The sequence below is a fragment of the Diabrotica virgifera genome, chromosome 4 (genome assembly GCF_917563875.1).
Source record: "Diabrotica virgifera virgifera chromosome 4, PGI_DIABVI_V3a".
NCBI lineage: Eukaryota > Metazoa > Arthropoda > Insecta > Coleoptera > Chrysomelidae > Diabrotica > Diabrotica virgifera.
This window is the reverse complement of record NC_065446.1, coordinates 243,029,835-243,047,378: the sequence shown is the minus strand read 5'-3', so window position 1 is coordinate 243,047,378 and position 17,544 is coordinate 243,029,835. Positions and strand designations below refer to the sequence as shown.

At 33.1% G+C, this 17,544-nt stretch overlaps 1 protein-coding gene across 2 annotated transcripts in view; it reads left to right on the top strand.

The window, feature by feature from the left end:
• Window positions 1-3,169: 3,169 nt before the first annotated feature.
• LOC114347291 (trimeric intracellular cation channel type 1B.1) overlaps window positions 3,170-17,544 on the top strand; it is a 36,019-nt gene continuing 21,644 nt past the window's right edge. The window contains exons 1-2 of one of the 2 annotated variants that reach the window (XM_050649920.1): window positions 3,170-3,330; window positions 17,005-17,369. In XM_050649920.1, the coding sequence (XP_050505877.1) occupies window positions 17,249-17,369 (121 nt within the window). In that variant the 5' untranslated portion in view covers window positions 3,170-3,330; window positions 17,005-17,248. Of the gene's footprint in view, window positions 3,331-5,112; window positions 5,371-17,004; window positions 17,370-17,544 lie in introns of those variants that run through there. The other variant, XM_028298014.2, reaches the window with a different exon arrangement.

Here is a 17,544-nt window from a genome sequence, read left to right as displayed (position 1 = left end):
ATTTTGAGAGGACTGTAGGGATATTATAACAAAAATGAATGTGTGTGTACTTTGTACGCACGTAAGAAGTTATACTTCTATTATAATATAATTTCAACGAAATAAATATACCATTAACAGTTACAATACAAAAAATTAACAATAATTACCAAAAATGAACCAAAACTTAACAATGCCAAATATTAAAAAAAAAAGAAAAAAATATGAATCGTCCGGGATTTGAACCCGCAATCTCGCGATTTTTTGATCTCTGGTCCAATGCTCTACCAACAAGGCCATCAAGCCGCATGCTAGTTACCTTTCAGATATACATAATTATACATCACGGTGACAAGTGAAATATAAAAATAGATGTTTTATTATTTTACGCCCAAGGAAGACAAATCCAAAGACACAAAATTATAATAAAAAACCTTTTAAACCACCTTTTTCAAATTGCGCAAGTTGTATTATTAATATTAATGTTAATAAATGAAATATAAATATTTTGACGTTTCACAATTTGACAATTCACTTTTAACTGCAGTGCCTTAAAATTTTTAAAGCACTAGTGCCTTAAAGTAGCATTTTTAACGCCCCTATGGAGTCCTAAAAATTGCATTTTTAACACGTTTGTAGAAAAATATATTTAAAAACACTAATATATTCTTTCCATACCTTTTCTGGACTGATACATACATAAATTAAAACATTTTGAAGTATAACTTCAAAAACATAATATGAAAACTATTTAAAAAGGCAGTATAACTATTAACTAACCTTTGTTGTTTCTCTTCCCACAAATTTTAAAACGCAACAACCATACATAACCAAACCGTCAACCGTCCAAACCACAGCTGCTCTACAGCTGCCATATTGGATAATTTTTGACATGTCATTTGAACATCCAATCAGAACAAAGTTATAATGCGCATGCGCCGGGATCGTAGGTTTTAACATATAAAAATTCACCCTCATATCGCGCGTAAAGAAGTATAACTTCAAAAAAATTCTTACCTTATTTAACTGGTAGGTGTTGATGTCTTCAGTTATTACTAAGGTGAGAAAGGAAGGATAGAGGGTTAATTTATTTTTTAGTATAACTGAAACCGGCATTATGGCGACACTTGTTAACTGCCTACGACCTTTAATCTACGTATACGAAACGACGACTTAACAACGAATGTATTCTTATTATACGAAACTACGACTATAGTTACTATTAAATCTAAAGGTAATTAACAAAAAGCCGAAAATTTTAATACAGGATTTGGACAAATAAATAGACCATGTACTTCGAATAAAATAAATATAATGAGGCCAAAACTCCCATGATGGGTTTGTAACACTACGGAGTAAGTAAGTCCTAAGTAAACTCTTCAAGATTGCGTTGTTCTAATGCAATACAATAGTATATTGGTTTTAAAAACAAATATTTTGAAAACAAAAAGCTGATTTTGAATTGGTGATTATCAACTTTATCATAAAAACTGTGCTAATATCAATAATTTTAAACGGAATATAGAAATTGTACTGAAAACAACCGAGTAACCAGGATTACAACTACTGGAGTGTCTCTGGGGACAGGGCCGTAAGTACGATGTTGGGGGCCCCGGGGCAAACGTGATCTGGGGGCCCATTACCGGGGTTTACCCCCCAGAGGAAGGGGAAGGTAAATCCCCATCTCTCATCTGGAATCATCTGGAAAACGTTTTACAAAGTTAATTGCTTCGTTTTGAAGGTCTTGTTCGTTTGCATTCAAAATAAAATCTGGTTGAACAATTCGGTACGTATCTAACACTGCTTTCATTCCTGGAAAGCGAGTGTCTAGCTGATGGTATAATGTGTCGATCATTGAGTAAAACACGGTTACTCTAAAACATGACTTAGGATCTTGAAGTCTTTCATCTTCGCACAGTTCATCGAAATGTTTTTTCGTCTTCTGCATTCTTTTTGTAGCGAACCCTACTGGTATTCAACAACGTTGACACATATTTGAAGCCACTTCAGAGAAGGTTTTTTTATTGTCCTCTTATTTCAGTTAGTTTTAAGAGGCTCTCTTCAAGTAAACTGTAAGCTGTTAAAAGGTCCAAAGATTTTGATTGCAGTGTTTTCGAGAATATGTTGAGAATTTCAAGGATTTTATTTTGCACAACTAGTAACAAAACCAATTTGAATGATTCTAGTTTCTTTTTTTTCAGTTGTGCTGCTTCGTCTCTTTCATTTCTTTTGTTACTTGCCAGAACTAGACTTGAAAGGCACTTCAAAACGTCTCAAAATATGTGTTTCAATGTATTTACTGCATCAAATCTTCCAGCCCAGCGTGTTGGATTGAGAGGTTTTAGAGTCACTTTCGAGGAACATCTTTCAGATTGGTATGAGGATTTCAGTGCGTCCCAACGAACGATACTATTCGTTGGGAGTTGAAAATAGGAAGTTGGGAAAAATATGAAGATGGTTTACTTAGAGAAAATGCAGGAAGAGGTAAACCAGATTGCTGAAAAGATACAGAAAATTGAAAAGGTGGAAGAAAAATTCGAGAATGCGTTAAAATTCGATATGTTAAAAGTGGAAGAAAAATTGAAGGAGATAGGAAAATTTTTAGTAATAATTGTATACCTACAGCTCTAATGAGAGCAGAATGCAATTTGGCGGGGATATTAGAAAACGACATCCGGTACCTTTCATTAAAATAAAAAAAAAACAAATGCCAACATATTGCAGAACTTCGAAGACTGCAAAGAAATTATAAGAAGCCGTCTAAAAGACGGAGCTGTTTTGTAGTTTAAAAGCAAAGAAAATGAGGTGACTTCATGGAGAGATTTTGAGACAAAATTTTTTATAATGGTGCATGTGAAACACTGTAAAACCGGGGTATGCCCCAATGGTAGTTACGGCCCTATCTGGGGGTATGATGTTAAGCGTATAGAGCTCAAAGTACATCCAAACGAGGGGGGTTATAACACCCAAAACCACCCTTGGTAACGTCACTGACTGAAAATAATATTTTTTTTATAAATGCTAAAAAAACGTTTCCCTTTTTGATATGGCTGCCACATTTAACAACTGAACAACGTAATTGCAGCGGAAATCGTTTGTTAAGGCATCCGGTATGTCTCGTTATCGCTAAGATATCCAAATCAGCGTGCTTTGAACAATTTCGATGAAATGTGTGTAAATATGCAGGTACACGCCGTACTTATTTCCGACCTCGAGGCATCGCGGCGCTGTCGAACACGCGCCGGTTTAAATTTAGACGCTTGGACCCTCACTCCATAAAGATATTAGGACTGGGGTTCTCGTAGTGAAGTTCTGAATGGTTCTTTGCAGTTGGACAGTTCGTTTTTGCAGGTAAGTTGAAAACTATTTAATTGTTGGATGTAACATATCGGCACGCTAATATGTGACATTAAAATTAATGAATAATATACAGTGAGGACGTTTAAATTGGAATACATTTAATATCTAAAAAAAATCCACAAGAAAAAGAAATTTTTTGCTGTAGTTGGCTGTATACCATCAATCACAAAAATTGGAAAAAATCCTTTGTAAAAGGTATAACATTTTATTAAAATCCCTTTAAAGGGCCACATCACAACAAAACGTTTTCGATTTTATAAAAAAATCATCATCAGTGTTAGACAGATTGGATGCTAGCTGAGCCACCAAAGAAATATTCGGGTAAAAACCCTTTAAATATAGTATGGATGCATTAAAGTGCTTTAAATATAGTATGGATGCATTAAATAAAATGCCTTATGATGATGGATACATGGTAACAAGGATAATGCCCTTAGGTAAGGTACTGAATTTCCCAACACGTGGGATGAAAATTGAGTTGTTTACATTCCAATGACTTGATGGCAACTCATGTAAACAACTCAATTTGCATCCCATGTGTTGGGAAATTCAATACCTTACCTAAGGGCATTATCCTTGTTGCCATGTATCCATCATAAGGATTTTATTTAAGTATGCACCTTTAATGCATCCATACTATATGTAAATGGTTTTTACCCGAATATTTCTTTGGAGGCTCAGCTAGCATCCAATCTGTCTAACACTGATGATGATTTTTTTATAAAATCGAAAACGTTTTGTTGTGATGTAGCCCTTTAAAGGGATTTTAATAAAATTTTATACCTTTTAATATGTATTATTTATTAAACATTATTTTTCTGCCCGGTTGATATATCAATAAATATATTTCCAACTACGCCTTTTATCTCTCTCTTCTCGTTTTTCCCTTACTGAGGATCGTGATTTTTTCCAATACTCTTAACAGATTGTCTCCATTGTTTTCTATCTTCAGCTGTTCTCAGGATTCCGCAGAATAAGTGGTCATTAGCATGATATTTGTGGACAAACTGAAACAATTTGGAAAGGCAGTTATCAATATAGCTCTGACTATTCAAAACTTCACTCTTCATTCTTCCCACAAGAGGTCGGGATACACCCCTGTCAGAACAGAAATGGCGCAACAGATAAGGATTTTATCTGCAAATTACGATTTTTGTTTATATTTAACATTGTCAGGATATACCTCTGCGTTGTCCGTAAAAGATACACCTTTTCCCTTCATTTCAGAATTACTCAAAGTGGTAGGGAAACTGGTGAGAAACTGCAAAGATTTCCTCTACAACTTAGTAAAAGATAATAAAGTGTCTTTAATATGGGTGCCAGATTTGCTGGCAACACAAGGCTCAAGGGAAATCTTTGTAGGCCCAGAACCATTATGTGTCATCACTAAAGATGCTACAAAAAACGAAGCGTAGAAGTGACTGATAACAAATTAAAGAAATTGTCAGCAACTCGAAGACAAATCCAGAATCCAAAACTCAATCAAAATTTTTCTTTTCACTTTTTATTTGTTTTGTTGTGATCTGGAAGAGACAAATTTCACTAAACATCTATTACCTATAGGTAATATTATGTAGGTACAATAGATTTTGAAAATTGTCGTTATGTTGGTATTGTCAACAAAATACGTCATTATTCATGTATAACAAATAAAAATACAAACGAATTTTAAGTCAATTTTTTTTTTAAATACAAACATTTACAACCATTCATACACCTACAATACAAGCATTATTGATAAGCCAAACGTCATTCTAATGATAAGATATATTTTTTATTGCGGTGAGTAAAACCTTACTTGCAAAAGATAAAATATAGGTAATATAAAGCCAATTTAATAATAAAGAATAAATTATTAGAGAAGATTAATATGAACATCAAAATTAAGGCTTAGTTTGACGTATAAGATTATCTCATTATATTGATAGCAAATAGTCATAGTATGTCATCTTAAAAGGTAAACTTGGTGAAGCTTTTGAGGAAAGATTACGGGAAAGTAGGAAATTATCTCTTCGATCAGGTTTCTCACAGGTAAGTACACACATTATAGTTAGGTATCAACCAGAAGCCTTGTTTTCTATCAATTCGAACCAGGTTCCTGTATTTGCGTGTACCTGGTCATCTTGTTTTACTAGGATGTCAATATCAAGTCTGTTCATTCCCGGACGATAGTATAGGTTTTTCCTGCTTCATACCTACTGGTCACATTCCAAATTCCTATATTTAAGTTTATTTTTAAAATTTTAACAGTACCACATGATATCGCTGTAGTATTTGTTGTTTCGCAGAAATTTTTCTTGTTGACAACCTGGAAGACAACGTGGTCTGTTCGAGATATGCCTTACCTACCGGATCTTATTTTCTGAAACCCTTGATCACTAAAATTATATCTTGGAGTTTCAGCCATGATCAATAAACTAGGAAACAGTAATGGGGAGGTTTTCCGTTGTCATCCCCATTGCAGTACCCCAACCATACAAACTACTCCAGTCATGATTGAGGTAATCTAGTTAAAAGCTAATTCAGGATCATATCCTCTGTGCCTTGAGCTTAAACGGATGATTGCTCCTGTCCTGACCAGGTAGGGCAGGGAAATAAGTAACTAAATTTTGGAAGCATAAAGGGATATGACATGGCTTGGTGGACAAAGATTGAGAGCAAAGCATGGCCTGCGTGGGCAGGGTATCATCCCTAAATTAGACCTATTGTCTATGAGGTTCGTAGAAAACTGTCTAGAAAAAACTCGCTACCCAAAAGACAATTAAATGGTTTGAAATGGGTTGATAAAGTGCTGGCCTTAAAAAGATGTTTGAAAAGCCTATTAGAAAAATACCCTTCCTCGTACTAGGAATAAGGAGGTAGAGAAGTCTGGCCCTGAATAGGGAACGCTGTAGGAATATCTTTGAGGTAAGCCACGGCTCATCAAGTTCTGTATATCTACCTATAAAGAAAATCTTCTGAAACCAATCAAATTAACATTTTGATAGCTTATTGATATGTTTAGATAAAAAGCATTTAAATCTCCCTACTATTCGAGGTGTGCAACTACTTGGAGGGGATACGAGAAACGATCGTACGCGTATAGCGTAGAAATATTGCAACTTTCTTAAATAATTCATATTGTCAATTGAAATTGCCAAATTGACGTATATTTCATACCTACTGTCATTGAAGAAGAAAAATTATATATTATATATTGCTCCACAATATTTATTAGTCGAGGAAATGAAGCATTTTGGCTCGCAATTTTTTCGTCCAACGTGGATTTACTTGAAATTTTCACAGAAGGTAGGGAGTAGTCCAAGGATCATTTTCTATATCATGCCGCTGTACGCTAAAACCTTGGGGGTGGTTGCCACCCCATCTCGGGGGCGGGAATTTTTTATCACATTTTACCATGTAAATCGATATAAAAAGTAATTCTAAGAAAAAAATGTTTTTTACATTTTCTTCTTACAACTAATATTTTTCGAGTTATTCGCGCTTGAAAGTAACAGTTTTTCGACGAAAAAATCGACTTTTTCAGAGGGTTTTTTGAGAATACCTCGAAAAATATGCATTTAATCAAAAAAACTGTAGATATCAAAATTGTATCTTTTAGTAACACAAACCAAATTCTTTTTCTATAATATCTTTAAGACCAATACAAACCGAGATACGGCATGTTTAAATTTAGCTTTTTTGTCAAATGCATAATTTGAAATATTCAAATCCAAATAACGGAAAAACTTTGCATTTCTCGAGGAAAACTTAAAACATCTTTTTTCAAGTATACAGTTAGACCTTTTAAAAAATAATAATATAAAGCTTTTATCTTAAACATTTAGCGACTTATGATCAAAAAAAGGTCGGTACTTGCTTTTCTCCATGAAAAAATCAGTGAAAACAACCCCCTAACTACCCTTCTAATTAAAAATTGGTCTTCACTTTCCTATAATTCCTTTTATATTTGTATTGTCAATACACCCAAGAAGTTTGACATATTTAAAAGGCCTAATTTTAGAAAAATTTGAGTTTAAAAAAAATTGATTTTTTTGCAATTCTTTTTTCACCTTTTACTTCAAAATATCTCCGAACTTACTGAAGATACGAAAAAAATTATGGAATACTAAATTGTAGCTTTTTTAATAAGTAAAATTCCCTTGTGCATATATTTCCATTATAGTAAACAGTCAGCGAGATATAGCTGTTTAAAACCTCTATTTACGAGCAAACACCCACTTATTCGAGCCTTTTAAACCCACCCCAATTAAAAACTAAGTTATCTTACGGAATTTAGTTTACACAGTCTTATAACTCTTCAAAAATTCTACAAAATCATTTTTGAAAAAACTTTTTATCGCCAAAAATGAAGGAGCTATGTTTATAAAACAAATTTTTTTTTTCGAAAAATTCGAATAGTCCGCTTATGCACCATTTTCAATGTATGATAATACCACAGAGTCGGTTCGCATACTGGAAGATGACAAAAAAAATTATTTGTATTTGTATTTGTACATATTTGTAAATTCGTATTTTTGTGTAAATAAATGGTTTTGTAATTATTTAATTCTACTTTTTTTTTCTGTATAGATCTATTAAATTATCTACTTATAAAATTGTAATGTTATTAAGAGTAGTTTTTAAGGGTTGAAATATCATGACATTATATCCTAAAGTATAAAACAATCATTATTTAACCAATCAAAACCAAATTTTACCCATATTAAAGTTTACAATGTTTTTCTATAATTTTTGACAATAAGGGGTAGGTTACACCCCTAAAAATAATCAACGCCCTTAAGCATGATACAAAATATGAAGTACAGGGTGAGATGATGCTAATCCCAAATTTTTATGTAAATCGATGCAAGCCGAAATTATTCTTTTAGGATAAGTAAATTTTTTATATATAGCTATAACAAGGGTGGTTTTAAGGGTTGAAATATTATGAGAGTATATCTTAAAGCCTAAAACAATCATTATGTACCTAATAAAAACCAAATGTTGACAATATTAAAGTTTAAAATGTTATTTTATAATTTTTTAAAATTAGGGATTCAATATAGAAAATGAACTAGAGGGGGTGTAGTGAGCCTAATCCCAAATTTTTGTACAAATCGATGCTGGACGAAAACATTGCGAGATTTTGCTATTTTTTCAGTTTCATTTCCTCGACTATTATATTATATATAAGTATTATATAAAGGTAAATTTAATTAATTGTATTTTGTTTGCAGTTCTGCATTTTAACGCGGCACCTTGCAGTACTGCATTTTAACGCGGCACCTGATAAGTGGGGTGCTACCAGCACCCCACTGCTGTTAACCGTGCTGTGCGTCATAGTATCTTAATTAATATTATATAGTATAGATCTGTTTGCGTTTGAAGTGGTTATGTTGTTTAGTGTCATTCTGAACTTGTAGCTCTAAAGTCGAATTGGGGTCGAAAGTGACGACCATCTGGCAGTTTAGTTTTAAATTTTTTTGTGTTTTTGATAAACAGGTCACATTTACATTTTTTTATTGTAATAACTTATTTAAATTATTAATATAGTCTCTATACTCAATAAATCTTAATTTTCTTAGATATTTTACTTCACTTCATTTATTATGGGTTAGTAGGAAGGGAGAGTAGGGTAAAGTGGAATAGCTAAACTTTGAAATTAAATAAATTTTACAATTTTCGAAATGAAATTTTGTAAAAAACATATCTTATTACAGTAATGTTTAAGATCAATATGTCGAAATATAAATTAAATGGAGACAGTAAATTTTTTGTAATGCGAGGGTTTGTCAGGCATTGTCTTTTTTTCACTTTGCCCCGCATGGTTGGGTAAAGTGAAATAGTCTAAAATACGATTTGAAATCGGCCTAGCTTCTTACTTGGCGCTTCTTCCTAATTTTTTTTTCGGATTTAATCCTCCGATTTAACATAGCAACAGATATTCCGTGTTGCATAGCAGCTTGATTTTGGCAAAGGATGCCCGTTCGCAAAGATCTGATTCCAGATGTCATTGACTCCACAGACTATTGTTGTTAGGTCGTTTTTCGTTTATAATTTCGCATTTTACACCTCGAAATACAGATATTCCTTTGAAATGGTGGCAATCAAGTATAATTACATGTGGGACAAAGTGAAACGATATTTCACTTTGCCCCATCTTTTCATTTCACATTGCCCCAAATGGATTTAAAAGCAAACATGTCCAGTAAAAATTTTTAATCCTATCCTAACAATCTATATTTTATATAAAAGAATGTTAAGTATGATTGCTTTTGTGTGTTGCTTTCAGAAATATGTTTAGTTAAATAAGATAAAAGAATTATCAATTACACACACCTACAGATTTTACAAACAGTCGCCCAAGAATGTATAAACAGTGATATTTTCAATAATATCGACAAGCGACCGGTACAAAATGGTCGATAAGCGCGTACTACTTCTAAACATGGATTGGATTGTAAACAGTGATGACTTCGTTTGCGGAAGAATTTGAAAACGAGCTATTTCGCTTTACCCCACTATTTCACTTTACCCTTCCCTCCCTACTTGCTAATTTGCTTAAACACCTTTTTAATTTAATTTTTTAACTTTGATAATATACTTATTAGTGGCTAATAAGTTAATAAAACATGTTTTTTTATATTCTTGTGTAACTCAATACATTATTTTGTTTATAAACAAGTAGATCACAGAATATTTTTAAGGGGTGCTGTGAGCACCCCACATGGCAGTTGAAAGCCACGTGGAAGGTGCCGTGTTAATAACTAATTTTATTTACTACATACGTTTTAATAACATAACCTGAATCTGACTTATTCTTCTTATTATTTTTTTGGACTATGGCCTTTGCCGAACTTGCACTGTCTCAATAAGAAAAATTACTATTCTAACATTCTTCTACGTAAAATGTGAAAATAAAATATGTAAAATGAAAAGTTCTAATCTAAATTATAGTAGGTATCACGAATATATTTTATTAGTAATTTGTATTTTCTAGACGATTTTCTATTGTGTTATCTGCATATCTAACGTTGTTTAGCCGATACTCATTTAGTAGAATATCATTTTCAATTTCGTGCGAAGCTTCGATAAATATTCTTTCAGAGTAGAGATTAAAGATTAGATGAGACAAAATACAGTCTAGCCTGACTCAACGCATGATCTTCACATATTCAGTGTGTTCATCTTCAACTCTGACATTCGCGGTCCGATTCCAGTAAAGGTTTCTAATTATTTTCAGATCTTAATTATTAATTCCTACTTCTTTTAGTATTTGCATCATCTTGACGTAGTGTATCCGATCAAACGCGTTTTCGTAATCAAACAGACATGCGTATAGGTCGTAATTGACGTCTCTGCATCTTTAACTGATAATTATACCAAATGCAACATAAAAGATTAACAAACAAGGTTGAATTTCGAGCTTATCAAGCAGGTTTTAGACCAGAATCCTCCTGCCTAGACCACATTACGCCGCCGCCTACGAAAAGTATAACTCCGAAAAATGCCGTTAAGAGTAGAACTTTAAATGAACGCCGCGAATAATATTATTTTCGATTATATGATTGTGAACATTATAATCCCTAATAAAGTGTTAGCGAAAAAATTTATTTTTTGAGGAGAATCAGGAGAAAACATCATGTCTGTTTGTGGGTCCACGAAAATTATAATTACTAAAAAGTTCTCCGAAATAATTGTTTTCGTCGACAGAAACAGAAACAGAAAGGGAAATACTTGTTTTCGTCGGCATCTATTATGAACTAAATCTTTTCGTTATAAAATATTTTGGGAGTTACAACTTTGGCATGGTTCTGATTAATATTCGTTCTATAAGAAATAAAACTGATGAATTATTTTTGTTTCTGGAGGAATTAGGATTTCCTCCGATAGTTGCGGTTACAGAGCACTGGCTTGAAGTTAACGAGCCTTTTTTTGTAGAAAAATATACCACAATTGCCAGGTATGATCGTCCAAGTTCGGCTCATGGAGGCACCCTGATTCTCTCTAGAAATAATGATTTTTCTCTGGTAACAAAATATGACTTTTTGTTAAGTGAATCTTTCTTTGAGTTTTCCTTAGTTTATAATAAAAATCTTAATCTTTACATTATTTGCATTTATAGATCACCTGATTCTACCGTGGAACTATTTTTTCAGAACCTGCTAAATTTGTTAGATGACCTGCCTCATAAAAGCAGAAAAATTCTATGCGGTGATTTTAACATTAATTATGCTGCTGCTAGTGCTACCCAAGTGTCCCTGGCAAACATATTTGAATCGTATGGTCTCTCAATGCACGTTGATTCTCCTACAAGGATTACAAAAACTACATCTACCATAATCGATTATATTGTCTCAGATTTCTCACCCCTTGATGTCTGCTCTACAGTTATTAATGCGGGACTATCTGATCATGAAGCAGTGTATACGAAGTTTAACATCTTCAGCAAACCCTCCTCAAAAACCCGACGTTTAGGTAGGATTTTTTCCGCCCGGAATTTTCATAAATTCCAAAATTTATGCTTAACTTCTGAGTGGCAATTTCCTTCTATAGACGTGGACTATAATTTCAGTGTTTTTCTAGATAAGCTTCTCCACATCTTCAATAAGGCATTTCCTTTAATTCCTATTAAGCCAAAACATCGGAAACCTTGGGTTACGAAAGGTATTCGCATATCAGCTAAGAATATGCGTTCACTACTATACATCAAGAAATTTACTACCAATGTTGCTGTCACTGAATATATCATGAAGTACAGGACAACATATCTAAAACTTGTCAGGTCAGCTAAAAAAGCCTATTATCAAAATCGTCTGGGAAGCTCTAAAAGTGTTGCAAAAGAGACTTGGTCTATAATAAACGATCTTCGAAATAAAACTCACACAGCTCAATCATTTTCCCTTCCAAATCCTGAAAGTCTAAACGACTACTTCGTTAATGTGAGTAAAAATATAACATCAACAATTTTGCCGCAACAAGATCCTATTTCCTATCTTCCTAATTCAAGACAGGTCTCGAATTCATTCTTTTTACGACCAGTCGATAACTCTGAACTTATCCAAACAATCAATTGTATCAAAAGCAAATCATCCTGTAGTACTGATGGACTATCTATAAAAATTTTCTCTAATCTCACAGAAAATGTGTTGGAAATCCTCCTCTCACTAATTAATGATTCCTTCGAAAAAGGTAAATTTCCAGAGTGCCTAAAGACAGCCATTATTATTCCTCTTCATAAGGGTGGCGAAAAATCTGATGCCTGCAACTATAGACCTATTGCCTTACTACCGGTACTCTCCAAAATTATTGAGAGACTCATTAAAACTCGACTTATGTCCTTTATCGTTGATAACAACATTTTATCACAAAATCAGTTCGGCTTTTTAACAAACAAATGTACCACTGATGCCATGTTTTCTGTACTACATGAGGTTTACCAAGCACTAAACAATAATCTTTATACTGCCACTGTTTTCTGCGACTATGCCAAAGCTTTTGATTGTGTAAATCACGACATCTTGATTACAAAACTAAATTTCTATGGAATTCGAGGTATTTCTTTGAATTGGTTCCAATCCTACTTGAATAATCGGAAACAACTAGTTAGAGCAAATGATACTGACTCTAGTCTCAAAAACATCGTCTGTGGAGTACCACAAGGTTCAGTATTGGGTCCTATACTGTTCCTTATCTTTATAAATGACATAACTAATTTAAAAATCAATGGGAAAATTTTTCTTTTTGCTGATGATACCAGTATCACTTGGAGCAACTCAACTATTGCATCTCTTCATGAAACTATAACTTCGGATCTACTGACGATAAAGACCTGGTCTGACTCTAATTTACTCTCTTTTAACGTAAATAAAACAGTAGCATTATCCTATAAAGGAGCTCTTCAACCTTTGCCACTTCATAACAGCCAGATCAGTACCGTTGATTCTGTAAAATTTCTTGGTATTTTTTTAGACAGCAACCTCAAATGGTCCCTTCATATCGATTCGTTAAGTAAGAAACTCGCCTCAGCTTGTTATGCAATACGATCTGTCTCAAGGGAACTCAATTTAGCATCTTCTAAAATAACATATTTTTCGTTGTTCGAGTCTCATCTTCGATATGGTCTTCCTTTTTGGGGTTCTAGTACAGCTGCTCAATTTGATGTCATTTTTAGATTGCAAAAAAGAGCAATAAGATATTTGTTTGGCCTCAGAAGATCTACACATTGCAGAAGTTACTTCAGAGATCACGAAATTTTAACACTTCCATCTTTATATATTCTAGAAACGGTTTGTTTAATTCGTAAACACCTTCATGTCTTTCCATCAAGGCCCAATCATCTTTACTCCACCAGAAATTCAATCTTTGATATTTATTTACCGATTCCATCCACTGAGTTAGTAAAGAAATCTATATTATATTCCGCAAAGAAACTGTACAATCATCTTCCGTTACAACTTAAATCTGCAACATCTTTCCCTAAGTTCCGAAAAATGACAAAAGCCTATCTATCCAAAAGACCATATTATTCAATAGAAGAATTTCTTAATGAATAACTAAGAATATTGGGTTCCATGCGCAGTAGCATAAACTTGTCAGTTCCTTATGTTGTACCTATTTTATTTTATTTGTTGTATGTTCAATTTGCAATTTATATATGTTTTGCAATAAATTGTTTTTGTCTTGGCTTTTATATCTTATACTGTACATTGTTGACGATTTATCTAATTTTAGTAAATTGTAGTTGTTATTTGTTATTTATATTATGTTTTTCTTTTGACTGTATGTAAGCTTTGTCCATAAAATTGTAAAAATTTTCAGTGGCAATAAAGCATATTTCTATTCTATTCTATCTATAATCTTCACGGACACGCATATAAAAAACAATTGTATCGTCAACACTTATCAAAGAGTTATTTTTTCACTGGAAATGTATTAGGAATCACATTAATCATAGGTACCAGCCATTAATACTGTGAGGGTAATAATAAAATACTCGGTTGAATGGAACACACCCCTATACATAGTTTTTGTTGATTTCGAATGTGCCTTTGATAGCCTATCTCATGCTGCTATATGAAAAATTTTAGAGATAAGTAACATTCCTCATAAAATAATTTCCATTATAAAGTAACTGTATACTGAGGCGACATGCAGCGTGGCACACAATGGGATCAACAGTGACGAATTTGGCGTACTTACTCAAGTCAGACAGGGATGCGTGCTTTCTCCGTTTCTTTTTAACATAGCTATAGACTATGTTCTCTCCAAACTAGACTGCGACACAAAAGGGATACAATGGACGTAAATCACACGCCTAAGCGATCTAGAATACGCCGACGATATCTGCTGTTAGGACAAAGGTTCCACGATGTGGCCAACCAATTGGAGACACCTTCCACTGAAGCCAATAAAATAGGTTTGAAAATCAATATTACTAAAACCAAATCCATGAGAATAAATGCAAGGACCAACACGTTATTTACTATCGACAACATGCAGATTGAAAATGTGGAAAACTTTATGTATTTTGGAAGTGTCATAACAGAAAACGGAGGTACAGAATACGATATGCGTATGAGGATACGAAAAGCTCAACAAGCATTCAGCATGCTCAACCTTGTTGAGCGGTCTGGCGAATATACTACAAGGACAAAGATCCGAATATTCTAGTCAAATTGTATGTCTGTTCTACTCTATGGATATGAAACCTGGAAAGTGACAAAAACTCTTACAGACAAATTGCAGGTCTTTTGTTAACAAATGTCTACGAAGAATTGTCCATATTTTCTGGCCAAACAAACATCATATCATCAAAAACGAAGATCTGCTACACCTGACCCAACAAAAGAGGGTATAAAATGAAATAAAGTCCAGAAAGTGGGGTTGGATCAGTCACACACTCATAAAAAATAGTTCCAGTATTACAAAGGCTGCTCTAGAGTGGAATCCCCAAGGAAAAAGAAAAATAATTCACTCAACACAAACTTGGAGAAGATCCATCATGGACGAGATAAGAGGTCAAGGAAAGTCTTGGAATTAGGTGAAGATCTTAGCGCAAAATAGAGTCCAATGGCGCGTTTTCACTGAAGCTCTATGTTCTACCTATACCTATAGGAGTTCAAGAACATAATATTATATAGGGTGATGCAGATAAAGGGCCTATTAGAAATACCTCGAGAACTAAAGGCAACAGAATCATGAAAATTGGAATATAGGGGTTTTGAAGACTGATCTATTTAATGAAAATATTTTCATCTATTTGGTACTTCCGGTTATACCGGAAGTTGCTTATAACTTTGTTTTTTTTTAAATAGGACACCCTATATATTTATACATTTTTAGATTCTCCTTGATTTCTTCTTTCTTAAAATATGAGGTTTTCTAATATTATACAGGGTAGTTTAAAAGATAATTACGTTTTTTTATTCATTTCGTAGCAACTTTCACAACCTGTAGAATTGTAGTAGTTTGAGATCAAAATCTCTATTTATGTTCAAACGATTTTAAATATAGTCTGCTATTGTTAAGAATTATTAGTATAGCTACATTTTTAATTTTAGTATATTGGGTGGGTCGAAACTCGGAGTGAGTATTTTCTGAGGTTTCTTAAATGGGACACCCTATATTTTAGTATTGTAATGAAATGATATTTTATGGTACTTTCTTACTTCTTAAGTATTCCCTATACCTAATTGCTTTAATTTGTGCTTAATTGTTAATCGCACCAACAATCTTAACTACGTAGGTATTTTGATAACTCAACCATTATTGGCAATTTTAAGTATCAGTCTAAATTAATATGTATTTATTTCCAAAAAATTATTAGTGATTGAATATTTTCACGGCCAACCTAATAAAATTTCACGTATTTTGCGTTGCAATTAATGTTTGGCTTTAATCAGCAATAACTCACAAACTAAAGCAGTTAGGTATAGGGAATGCTTAAGAAACTAAAAAGTACCATAAAATAACATTTCATTACAATACTAAAATACAGGGTGTTTCATTTAAGAAAACTCAGAAAATACTCATTTCGAGTTTCGACCAACCCTGTATACTGAAATGAAAAATTTAACTATACCAATATTTTTTAACAATAGTAGACTATATTGAAAATCATTTGAACATAAATAGAGCTTATTATTTCAAACTATTACAATTCTACCGGGTGTGAATATTGCTACGAAATTAATAAGGAAACGTAATTATATTTTAAACTACCCTGTATAATATTATAAAACCTTATATTTTAAGAAAGAAGAAATCAAGAAGAATCCAAAAAAGTAAAAATATACAGGGTGTCCTATTTAAAAAAACGAAGTTACAATCAACTTCCGGTATAACCGGAAGTAGCAAAGAGTCCAAAATACTTTCATTAAATAGTTCACACCTCAAAACCCCTGTATTCCAATTTTCATGATCCTCTTACCTTTAGTTTTAGAGATATTTCTAATAGGCCCTTTATCTGCCTCACCCTGTGTATATTATACCAAATGATAATTTCTTTTGATCTCAGTTCTTTTCACAACGGTAGTAGAATACCTTATACTTTTGCAATGTGTTTAAAAAATAAATAAGTAGGTATTGATAATTAAATGCTTAAGTTTACGGGCGGTATCCACTTTTATCATACTCCTCTAAATTATCTCACGAATATAATTAGTAATTTATATTTTCTAGACGATTTTCTATTCTTAAAAAACGCACGACGCCGACGTCGAACACACATCTGGCGCACACGTTGTCACAAATTCCCAACAGACTACAGACAGCACCACAAAAGATTCATATGTTGGGATTCAAAATACACCAGTCCGTGGTCAGCCATTCCGAAAATGCTTCAGCGCTTTAAATTTCGTCAATTTTGAGTAAAAAAATAAGTAATTGTTGAAATAAGTACAAGAAATAACAGAAATACCTCAAGATGGATCCGGAAGCCTTCTTAGACATCGCCAACCAGGTGGTGAAGCTCAAAATGTTTCCGTATTTTGATATAGCCCATTGTACCTTATGTGCCTTGTCAGTCAGAGAAGACCTTGGAAGTGGTAAGTAGGAAAGTAGGTTATCTTGTGGCTTAATTAACCAATTTTATTAGTCTCAAAAGATAATACATATTTTAAGGATATAATTAGTAGACGTATTTTCCGTTTTCTGTTCCATGGAACTACATATCTACCAATAGGTATTTATTAAAATTTTTATTTTTATAATTTTTAAATT